The sequence below is a fragment of the Leopardus geoffroyi genome, chromosome A1 (genome assembly GCF_018350155.1).
Source record: "Leopardus geoffroyi isolate Oge1 chromosome A1, O.geoffroyi_Oge1_pat1.0, whole genome shotgun sequence".
Lineage (NCBI taxonomy): Eukaryota > Metazoa > Chordata > Mammalia > Carnivora > Felidae > Leopardus > Leopardus geoffroyi.
This window is the reverse complement of record NC_059326.1, coordinates 163612589-163624918: the sequence shown is the minus strand read 5'-3', so window position 1 is coordinate 163624918 and position 12330 is coordinate 163612589. Positions and strand designations below refer to the sequence as shown.

Here is a 12330-nt window from a genome sequence, read left to right as displayed (position 1 = left end):
TGAATGCAGTGACCTATAACAATATGCAATATGACCAATTGAGTAGATCCCCAAAATTCAAGGTTGGTTTAATGTTAGAAAAGCAGTTTGTATAATTAACAGCCGCATTTCTAAGAGACATAGCAAGAAAGAGATGAAACACAAAAGATAGTTATAACTGAAAGAAATTTAAGGAACAGTTTACAGAAGGATTAATGGAACCCATAACAGATACTTGGACATCCTTTTGGTGACTAACAATAGCCAGAAACCTCTAAGATTGAAAGGGCAAAGGCAAAGAGAGGAAATGCTTAGCGAGAAATAGAATTATGGAAAAGGGTTTAACCATAAGTCTTTGTAGCCGTAGAGAAATGTATCCTCTGCCAGAACCATAACAAGTCAGAACTGTGACCAATGAGGGCTACCAGCCTCCCATCTCCTGTTACTGCTTCTCATTTGTCAGCCCTCATGAAAAGCCAGTGGCAAGGGAGCTTGGGGATGCAATTAGTGAAAATAAGCCTCAGAGGGAATAGAGCAGTAAAGGGCAGAGAATGGATTTGGGGTGTTCGCTTTGAGAACAGCCAGCTAAGCCATATGATCAGAGGTAAAAAGGAAAGTTGTATAACCATCTAGTTGACAAAGTTCTGCAAAGGGCTAACTAGATAGTAAGTATTTTTAGATTTGCAGGCCACAGAACTACACATTTTGCCATTGTATGAAAGCAGCCATATTGTACTTAAACAAGTGAGTGTGGCTCTTTTCCAATAAAACTGTATTTACAAAAAAAAAAAAAAAAATTGTTGGCTGAATTTGGCCTTTGAGGATAGTAGTTTGTAGACCCTGTATTTAGTAGATGGAGAAAAAATATTTGCTGAATGTTAACATCCATTTGAAATTTAAAACAACAACAATAACAAAAACCTCTTGGCAAACTCAGAAAAGCATTTCCTTATCCTGATTCAGTATATGCTGTTAAGAAAAAAAAAGCCTCTAATAGGCTTTATACTTAATGAAGACAAATTTGCAAATATTCTGTGTAAGATCATGAACCAGACAAATATCACTGGTTTTAATTATTGGGGGCTCTAGCCAGTATATTAAGGCAAGAAAAAAGAAAGAAAAGTCATAACAATCAGAAAGAAACTAATTTTATTTGCAATAGAAATAATTGTCCACATAAAGAACTAATATAAATCAATATGAAAAAAATAACCTAATATAAAAATGGGCGAAAGTCTCCTACTCATAGGAGAGAAAAGTAAAAATGAATAGGTCCTGCAAATATCTTTTGTTTGCCCCTATATACCAACTTTACATTCTTCACCCCATGCTTCGTTTAGGATCCTGGCCTCAGCAGCGTTCTCATCCTCTTTAAATCCATTTGGATTCAGCCAATGGGGATACATGGCAGAAGATCAGGAGAGGAGAGTGAAGTTGAGATATTTATTCTCCTTGACCCCTTCCTCACTCTAGCTGTTTCTTCCAACCAAAGTTTCCTGCTTCATAAGACTCTATTCCTCTAGGTTTCCAGTAACCTTTCCCTCCTCTTATCCTTTTGGATCTAGGAGTAGAAGCAGCTCTATTGCTGACAGTCTGGATTCACCTACACTCCATGAACATCTTTGTACTTAGTTCCTTTGATTATCCTAACATGTCATTTGTTCCCTCTTCAAATCCTGATACAGTTGATCAGTATATTAAAAGATGCTCAATCTCATTGATAGCCAGAAAAAAAAATGCAGATCAAAACCATTATTAAAGATGATTTAAAAACTGCCATATTGGGAATAATTAAAAATCTCAGCAAGGCTGTAGAGCAGACAATACAGTTATATATAGTTGGTGAGTGTATAAATTGATACAACTATTTCTGAAAAACAATTTAGCATTCTATAGCAAAGCTGAAGATGCACAAGTCTATAATGCAGCATTTTGCACCAGGTGCTATGTTCATGAATGTTTACAGGAGGATTTTTTTTTTTTTTTTTGCAATAGCAAACATTAGAAACACCATAGCTATCCATCAATAGAATGGATAAATAAATTGTGGCATATTCATACAATAGAATACTAAGTGGCAGTGAAAATGAATAAATTACAGCTACATAAAAAAAGCATGAATGAAGTCAGGAACACAATAGGGAGCAGAGTAATCAACTAACAGAAGGAGGTGACACATGAGCAAAGTTTTGAATAAAGTGAGAAAAGGAGCCATGTGTATACCTGGGGGAAGAGCATTCCAGAGAGAAGGAATAGCAAGCGCAAAGATGCTTCAGTGTTTCTGTGTCTGTGGTTTTGAGGAATAGTAAGGGGCCCAGGAGACCTACAACAGAGTAGTAGGGAGTATAACAGAAGATCATAGAGGCAAAGTGGTAGAATAAATTGTTTCAGTCCTCATATCGACTTTGTTTTTAGTCTGAGTAATATGGGAACTCACTGAAAGTATTTGAGAAAAGTGACATGATATCAATTCTTATTTTTTTAGATAATTACTCTGGAAGCTGGATTAAGAATGGACAGAGAAAGGGCAATGGAAGACTGGTTATGAGGCTGTTGCAGTAATTGAGGTGAGAGATGATGATGGCACTGGTAGTAATGGAGGTGGTGAGAAATGGCTAATATCTGTTGTATTTTGAAGGTAAACAGGATTTGCTGACACTGGAGGTGGATGTTTAGAAGAAGAGAGAAATCTATGATGACTCTAAACTTTTTAGGCTTGCATAACTGGAAAGATGGAGTTGCCACTAAGATGAGGAAGACTAGGAGGAAGAGACTTGGGAAAGAAAAGGAAAGTTCAGTTTCAACGTGTTGAGTTTGAGATGCTTATTATACATTGAAGTAGAACTATTGGGTAGATATTTGGATAAGAGTCTGGAATCCAGGGGATAAAAATTCAGCATTCATTTATGCACAGTTCAGAACTCTCCAGAATAAAACTTTAATTAATATGTTTCCCTTTGGAGAGGCCAAGACATTCTCTTTGCTGCACTTATAGTTGACCTGCCATATTTCTTGTTAATCACTGCTGAGGCAGCGATCCAAAGCATCTGGTGACTGATTGTACACACTCTATGGCATTATTTATATTACCTGGCAGATCAAACAGATGCTCAAGCAAGTTTTCTAGCTTTATGAATGATGGCAGCAGAGCATTTGACCCCCTTCCCCCTTTTGATGGATATAGCTGATGCTAACACCACATTTAAGGGACTGCAAATAAAGCTTGCAAATTCTTAAAAATCTCATCCTCATCTGCCAGTACATACTGAATGAGACAGAGCGTTGGTCTCAGCAATAACATATTACTTTGCAATCACATAGTACTTTGTCTTTGCTGAGGAATTTACAATCCAGTATAATTTATACAGAATATCACTTTTCCTATTTTTACCTCAATTTTCAGTTGGAAAACTGGAGAGAGAATTTTTTTTCCAGAAAAAGAATCAGAAATTCTTAGGAATATCTCCTATCCTACCTCACAAACTTGAGTTATTAGCCTTTAATTCTAAATCTTCCTTTGAATTCTTGTCATAACCTAAAAGTCTTAGCATAGTGTATAATTTTACTAAGATACCTAGATTGCCAAGGTCATTGGGATACAGGGCTTTACCGAAGCAATATGACATTTCAGTTAACTCGGAGGAGAAAGCTGTGTTTGGCTCCATTGGTAAAGAGTTTTATTCCAACTGTGATGAAGGACTGGTCATATGTGAGTAGGGAAGATGGAATGGGCAGTGAAGGTAGTGAGGGAGCAGAAAGCTGAATGCTTTCTATTCTCCTCCCACACATACGCAGCTCTTTCCATAGCTAGCTTCACATCTCTCCCTACTGGAAGGCCCTCTGTCTTTTAGGTTTTGAATCTCATGGACAGAGGCTCCCTGAGTTGAGAAATCTAAAGTAGGCAATAGATCTACCTGATGGTGGGATGGGGACATACAGCAAGAGGACAACACCAGGCAGAGAAATTCTGCTGTGGGACACAGACTTCCACATGCAACAGAAACATTCCGGTATCTGTGGGTCTCTCCCTAAGCAAGGAAGGCCGTGTCGCAGGAATGTCCTTGGAGAAGTGTATAGCACTGGCCTAAGCAGGACATCTATAGGGTATTTTCACAAGTGTAAAGCTAGGGAATTACTTAGTGAGGCGCTTGGTAGGGGTAGGAATGATTCAGTATTTGAAGGAGCTATGACTCAATTTTGGAAGACACGGAGGCATTTCTCCATGGCCCACCTGTGATCGGGAGTTTTCAGGCTTTGAGGATGGACGTGGTTTACTGGGTTTGAAAATGATTGCGTGTGTGTGTGTGTGTGTGTGTGTGTGTGTGTGTGTAAAATTAACATACCATAAAATTCACTCATTTAAAGTGAAAATTCAATCGTTTTTAGTATTCATAGAGTTATGATTTTACTCATTTAATGCAGAAACTTTAATTGTAAACAACTTGAAACCAGCCATTCTGAGGGGTAGCAGGAGAAAGCCAACTGAGAGAAATACCTGCCAGGTGCACTCTAGTATCTTCCCCCTTTTTGGCCTGTTCCTCCACAGAATCCATGCCCACCTCTTCTTCATCTTTCCCCAGAGCTGCCAGGTTCTTCAGGGCCTCAGAGAACTCCCCTTCATAGATGCCTTCTCCCATATTCACTTTGCTTACATGAGATCATACTTTTGGTTCAAGGAGGCCCAGACCTCAGCCATGGCAGTGGTGTTGCACAGTATGCACATAGTCTGCTGCACTTTGACCAGGTCTCCCCTGGGGATGACAATTGGGGGGCTGGTAGTTGACCCCACTTTAAATCTAGTTGGGCAACATCCACAAGCTGGATAGTGCACTTCATCCTGATGCTGGTAATGGCTGTGTTGACATCTTTGGGACCATGTCCCAGTTACATGCTACAGACGACGTATTGCTTCTGCAAGGGTCATACTTGGCAATCTGATAGGCTGGCTTGCAAGCATTGGTGATCTTGGCCACAAGCAGCTACTCATCATAGGCCTTCTTAGCTGAGATGCCTGGGGATTGGTAGCCAGTGGAAAGTGGATATGGGACCAGGTTGTTTGGGAATTCTGTCAAATTCACATTCAGGGTAGTGTCAAGTTGCTGAGAGGTAGTGACGGTGGACACAATCTGCCCAATCACATGAATGAGATTGGTATATATGGGCCATTTGGTATCTAGGTTGTGTCAACATATGTCATAGATGGCTTCCTCACTGACCGTGAAGGCACAGTGAGAATGATCCAGGGTCGGGTGGGTGATCAGGAAGGAATTGTGGGGCTCCACCATGACTGTGGAAACCTGGGGGATTGGCAACTTTGAGTTTGGACTTCCTGCCATAGACTACCAAGAGCTGTTCCATAAGCAGAGGCACAAACCTAGAGCTGGTGCTGCCCCTGAAGCTGTGGAAGATATGCAAGTCCCATAGCCCTGTACACAGATCCACCAGTTTTCAGATCAAGTCTAGGTCAGTAATCTCCTTGCCAATGATGTCATGGCCTTTGGCATAATTACTGGCTGCATCTTCTTTCCCAGGGATCAATATTAAGCCCCCAACTTTTTTACTTTTATGGACCAAATTTTTATTTTCTCTTATTTCTTAAAAGTAAGAAAATGATTTTGAAAGACATTATATATGTTGATTTTTGCCTCAAGTGCTCACATTAAAAAAAAAAATAGCCAAACAATTTCATGATTTTCTGTTCTCTGGTGACTGCATTGGCAAAGAGGACATGGGTACTGTCAGTATCTATGTGACACCTGATGTTCCAGATCTTTTCGAATACCTGTATGTATGGCATGATGTAAACATAAAAACTGGATGACTAGTAGCATTTTAAGTTGTTCTTGAAGACACAGACATCATTCACTGAATAGCCCCTTTTATGAGTGCACAAATCCATGCAAATTTTTTGTTTTACCACCAGATGTCAGCCATTCACTGCACTGGTAATAACTATCCTGAAGAACTCTTGATGAGAAATCTATGTATGTGGATGTCACCTTCATCTCTCCCTCTGTCCTTCTTTTCCTCCTTCCCGCTATGACTGTCAGTCAGTCAATAATCAATTGACTTATATTTTAATTAGAATGCACATATCTCTTCTAATCTGTCTAAATAATGAAAGGGAGGGGCACCTGGGTGGCTCAGTCAGTTAAGCATCTGACTTCGGCTCAGGTCATGATCTCACAGTCCATGAATTCGAGCCCCGCGTCGGGCTCTGTGCTGACAGCTCGGAGCCTGGAGCCCGCTTTGGATTCTGTGTCTCCCTTTCTCTCTGCCCCTCCCCTGCTCATGCTCTGTCTCTCTCTGTCTCAAAAATAAATAAAAACATTAAAAAAAATTTAAAAAACAAAAAATAATAAAAATAATGAAAGGGATATATTAGATATTTTAAGAAAACTAACATGATTTAGAGTTTAAATATTATCATATACAAATGTGAAAATGACACTATTTTAAACTTTGATCTGGAATTCAGGCTCTTTTCAGTCCAGGAACTTTGGGACCAATGCAATATTTTGCAGCCTTTGTTTCAAAACATACTTTCAACTGTCACCCAGAACTTTTGCTTTTTTGGAATTTTTATTAGACACTTGTTGGTATCCTGAAATTATATTCTTATTGGAAGAGTATCAACTACATATTGAACAAACTATGCAATATTTGATTTTTAGAGAAGCCCTAAGGTGATTAAAAAGCTAATTAATTATTGAAGAACTATGCAGACTTTTTGCCCACCAACAACTTCCATTTAATTTTTTTCTATTAAATGCCTTCTTGAGTATTAACATATACCTTCTATGATCCCTGACTACAAACTTTGTCAGGTGTGTTGCTCTACTTCAATCACTGTGTTTAATCCAATGATTTTATGCTTTTTGCCCTTCAACATTGTGAGCTTTTTGAGGTTTTGGGAGTTTAGCAGGTATCTATTGATAAATGAATTTTATTCTCTAAACTTAGAGTACAGCTAGCCTGTAGTGGACTGTTGGTTTCCTCCTTAACAACCATTTTCTTCTACCTCTCTTTCCTGTCTGAATTTTGTTTCAGTGTCTAGCACTTCTCTTTTGGAGCCATGAGACAGGGAAATTTCATCCCATCAAGCTTCATGCATGGGCCTGAGTGGTATAAAAATAATCCCATTCCCTTTGCTAAGGATTAGCTCAGAAATGACCATGGCCATAGAAGGTCCAAGGAAAACTTTTCCTCACTTTCCTAACTCCTAAAAGAGTGAACTATAAGGGCTGATGGATATATCTTTGTGAATCTATTGTCATTTCTGAAGAAGAAAATACTAGTGTTACTGTGTTTCTGAATCTTTTGGGGGAGTGATATAGATATGGGGAAGGTAGGGGAGGCTCTCTCAAATTTTCAGACATCTACCAGAGATATCTTTCATATCACATAGAAAGAAAATTCTAGAGTATGAAACCAGCACAGAGGAAAACAGCTGCAGGGGAGAGAAAGAGAGTGTGTTAAGAGAGAGAGAATGAGAGAACGAGGGAGAGACAGAGAGAGACAGATCTGATGATAGTTTTTGTGTCCCTAAATCCTCTGTTATGAGATAATGAGCCAAAAAATTTTGTTCTTATTTAATTATAACCCAGTGAGGTAAGAGTTTGATGGGGAAGTCTATTTAGGCATCTGGAAAAATGTCTAGAAGCTGGAAGGACAGTAAGGGCATGGCCATTTGAGAGAGAAGTCGAATGTGGCTTCTCCTTGGAGTGAGGATGATAAGGAGAGTTGGCTTCTGGGCCTTTTGCTCTATAGAGACCACATATTTGAGCAAACGGCTTTGTGTGCCTAATAATTTAAGGCTTAGCTAATCCTTGTAGGACCATATTTCCTGTAGATGGTCCATGAAACACCTGGATCCAAATCACCAGGGGTACTTCTTAAAGATGCAGAGATCTGGGGCTCCTGGGTGGCTCAGTCAGTTAAGCTTTGATTTTGGCTCAGATCATGATCTCATGGTTCATGAGATCAAGCCCCGCTTCCTGGTCCATGCTGATAGAGTGGAGCCTGCTTGGGATTCTCTCTCTCCCCCTCTCTCTCTCTGCCTCTCCCCCACTCACATGCGCTTTCTCTCTCAAAATAAATAAACTTTTTTTTAAAAATGCAGAGGTCTAGGCCCTGCTCAATGTAGTGAATCAGAAACTCTGGGAATGGGACCAAGAGTTAGTCCTCTTACAGTAAGTAGCCCCAGTTGCTGAAGTCTGAGAAGTATTGCTATAGGCTACATTAACTTTGACATCGACTTCGGGCTACTAAGTAGGTGACAGTCTGGGGAATAAGCCCTAAAACCAAGTCTGTGGCTTCCCTTATCATTCAGCTACTTAAATACTCAATTTATATAACATTTGAATGAGAGTTTAAAGATACATGGGAATTTTGAAAAATAATATGCTGATTTAATAAACTAAGAAGATGGGGTACCTGTGTGACTCAGTTGGTTAAGCGTCCAGCTCTTGGTTTCAGTCCAGGTCATGATCTCACGGTTCATAAGTCTGAGCCCCTTGTAGGACTCCATGCTGACAGTGCAGAGCCTGCTTGGGATTCTCTCTCCTACTCTCTGCTTCTCCCTTGCTCGTACATGCTCTCTCAAAATAAATAAAACTAAAAAAAATTAATATATTAAAAATTATAATAAACTAAGAAGAAAGCTTAGAACAAAAGATTTTATGCATATGATAATTCAGAGCCAAATCAGTGAATGACTGTTCTTTTACATCCCCCAAACAATAGTCTCTGGATAATTTAATGTAAAAAAAAAAAATCAAAGCCCAGCTGTTTCTCTTCGCCTTTTTAATAAGTCAATTATACCTATTTTAATTATCTAATTTAAAACAATGAACAATTGAGGTATTCCGATCGTGGTACTGATGGTCAAAACAAAATACCTCAGATCCTGTCTCCTCTGTCCAAACATCTGTAAACTATAATTTATGTGCAAATATATATCTACTTGTTGTAACTGGCAAAGTTGAATAGCCAATTCTCAAAAACAATGGTTTTCAACTCTGGATGCACATTAGAATTACCTAGAGAAATTAAAAAACGTGACTTATACCAATGTCCTACTGTAAGTCAACTAAATCAGGCTCTCTGGAAGGAGTGCCTATTTTTTTTCTTAAATTCCCCAGGGGATTCTACTGTGAAGCCAGGGATGGGATCCACTTCTTGAGACGCTTCCCAGGCAGTGCATTCTCTGAGTGTCTCTGAATGAAATTCAGCTAAGAACGATAATCAATGGAGAGATTGCTTGAAGGCAATGCAGTTCATTCATTTCTAGTCTACCATCTTTAAGCCAGATTAGTAGAATAAGGGTAGTATACTAGGACAGGTTTATAATGCCCCAGCAGATTTTCTTTTTCTGTATCTTTTTTTATAATGCCATTTGCTTATATGAGATGTAAGATGTCACATGCTATATTGAGGGATATATGTAAGAACAGACTTGCAAAATGTATTTGTCTACTCTGTGGATATTATTGAAGACTTTACTCACACATCTTGCTGCTGTCTTTCAGAAGATACTTGGGAACAAGTTTTTCTGTCATAATTAGGAATTCTAAATGTTTAATGGATTTATGAATTATATAACTAATCAAGTTTTATTTAATGAGCTGCTAGAAAGCTTAGAGCCAACATCTTGGCCTGAGCAGGTGTAATAGGAATTACTCTCGTATTAATTTTTCTTTTTATCTTTGTTCTCCATTTTTATCTTTGTTCTCCATTTTTATCTTTGTTCTCCATTTTTATCTTTGTTCTCCATTTATCTTTTTCACCTCCTTATCATTTATCATTTTTATTTGTTTTTTGCATCCATTGAGTCATTGTAAACTGTTTAGGAATAAGATTTGATGTAGGTAACATTTAAAAAAGCAGCTAATGGAGCTGATGATCAAATATTGCACCACAAAAGATGACCTTAGTGCAAGTCAACTAATTTCCTCAATGTAAGCAAACTTGAACAGCATCAAAGTCAACCTATAAAACATGTGTCTTGGCGAGGGCGGGGGGGGGGGGGGGGGTACTGGACTAATTCTGATGTTGAAGTAAAAATATCTTACATACTGTGAACAGGCACATATACCTCAGAATAGTGTTATCATTCTACATTTACATGTTTACCAGTATGCACTGAAAGGGGCATAAAGGAGTGGGCAAAGGGAGGTAAATATATCCTTATTTGAGAAGGAAGAATAAAAAAAAAAGGTGAAACTTCTATTTGGGTAGGATGCCCAAATTAAGCTATACCAGGAAGGTGAATATATGGGAAGTAATAAATCTTTCAATCAGATCTTCTTTGGTGTATGAGAAGAAAAAAATCTAGGTTATGTTAGATTTTTAAAAACAACATAGCTGGAAGACATTCTAATTAATATACTTTTTTTGCAAAGCACTCTGTATTGTTTTCATGATGAGTCAATTAAATCTCTAATGTGCCACTACTAAGATGCCTGGATTGCAAATACAGGCATTTTGAAGAAAGGGTTCTAGAGTCTGATTATTACACAAAGAAAAGTGATCACGTTCTTACTAAACTGCATTGATGAATTATGAAAAAGATGTTATAAAAGTAATTCATAGTTCCTGTAAGAGATGAATATTCCCATGAATACATGGAATTGGAGTGAAATTATTCTTTATTTTTTTAATTTTTTTTTCTTAACCTTTATTTATTTTTGAGACAGAGAGAGACAGAGCATGAATGGGGGAGGGTCAGAGAGAGAGGGAGACACAGAATCCGAAACAGGCTCCAGGCTCTGAGCCGTCAGCACAGAGCCCGACACGGGACTTGAACTCACGAACCGCGAGATCATGACCTGAGCCGAAGTCGGATGCTTAACCGACTGAGCCACCCAGGCGCCCCGTGAAATTATTCTTTAAAAAGAAAACTAGTAGTAACCTATATTGATGGGTCTATTTGCATATGTAACTTGAGACACAGGTTTCCTCTTAGCTAGATCACCTTTTATTAAATTATTTACCTCCTGATTGATACACAGGCAAAACCCCTCTTTAAATTTAAATGAGAGCCTGGATTTACACATGTATGTAAACTCTGATGCTGGTTTTTAATTTATATCAGCTACATAACAAAATATCATCTTCATTTTAATACAATACAACACATTTCTTTCTGCTGAAGACATTGGGTAGTTTTCACTATATCTGTGGTTTGTGTAATTATTACAAAAGTTGTATACAAAACCCTGCAAATATGCAAAAATTGCAAAATACACTCTGACAGCTAATGCTCTGAAAACACTTTATTACACAAATTACATTCAGATTCTGAAAATAGTGTTCTAACAGTGTAACCATCTAAAAATAAGACATCCCAAAAACACACCAACTGAAGAAAATTAAAAAACGAATTTAAATAGAGACTTTTTTTCTTTCCCTCATTGCAATATAATGTTAGTGATTTTAAAAAAATAGGAGATTTAGCAGCTTTGTCCTCATGTAGCACAAAGTTTCTCTTTACTGCCACAGGCTGAGAATGCTGAACAGGAAAGGCACCAAAGACAGACATAGGCAATGGAAGTGCTATTGGGAAAATACTGTGTTCAAGCAGAGAATGGGGTTATTTACATCTACAGAAAAGTCTCAAAAATGTAAATGAGCAAAGCTTCCATCATTAAAATTAGTAGTGTGATGAAAGAAGAGGACCATTCCTCTAGGCTATGTTCATATAAAGACAATGGCACTGTTATGAACTTTTAGGAAACTCCTCAACTAGAAACAGAAGCCAACTAAAAACAAATGAAATAAAACATGTACAGTCCCACATAGACTAGTACAGTTTACAATTAAATACGCAAAACTCTAAACGTGCTAAAGGGAAAGGAATCGGGCATTCTTGGAAAATCTCATCAACCTAAATCAAAGCCCGTCTTCAGGAGGAAGAAGGTGAGGGCGCAGGCAGAGGTGCTGAATACTCCTCTTCCGATTCACTTCCATCATCCTCCTCTTTCTCTAGGTCACTTCCCTCGGTGCTAAGACGGTCAAACCCTTTCCGGCTGTAGCCTTTCCGGCTTGCAAAGAAATTTCCGAGGTTTAAGCCTCCACTTCCCTTTCCTGGAGAAAGCACACAGTGACACAGAACTGATGGAAAGTTTGCACAAATGATTCTCGGTGTACTTGTAAATTCTTAAATGGTAAACACATTAGATATTGGGATGGGAAAGGGTAGATATTAACAACAACAGAAGTGAAAGAGATAACCTACAGAGTCAGAAAGATATTACTTGTACTGATTTATTAAAATAAATAAGAAAAAAGCTCCCCAGGATTATGTGTTTCTGTAGGATTCTTTAAGATTCATTTCCCAGCTCCTGCTTT

The 12330-nt window shown here is 38.3% G+C and overlaps 2 protein-coding genes and 1 pseudogene across 55 annotated transcripts in view; 1 reads left to right on the top strand and 2 right to left on the bottom strand.

The window, feature by feature from the left end:
* The window catches only part of GIN1 (gypsy retrotransposon integrase 1), an 84449-nt gene that overhangs the window by 36483 nt on the left and 35636 nt on the right, over positions 1-12330 (top strand). For all 5 annotated transcript variants that reach the window (XM_045500190.1, XM_045500212.1, XM_045500187.1 and 2 more), the window contains one exon: positions 2465-2546. The gene's annotated coding sequence lies outside the window, so the exon portion shown is untranslated. The remainder of the gene's footprint in view (positions 1-2464; positions 2547-12330) is intronic.
* Positions 1111-12330, bottom strand: part of PAM (peptidylglycine alpha-amidating monooxygenase) — a 287832-nt gene continuing 276612 nt past the window's right edge. For 48 of the 50 annotated variants that reach the window (XM_045500038.1, XM_045499877.1, XM_045499994.1 and 45 more), the window contains one exon: positions 11238-12066. In XM_045500038.1, coding sequence (XP_045355994.1) covers positions 11885-12066 — 182 coding nt within the window. In that variant the 3' untranslated portion in view covers positions 11238-11884. Of the gene's footprint in view, positions 1384-11237; positions 12067-12330 lie in introns of those variants that run through there. The other 2 variants (XM_045499840.1, XM_045500003.1) reach the window with 2 other exon arrangements.
* LOC123609278 lies at positions 2512-5790 on the bottom strand (annotated as a pseudogene).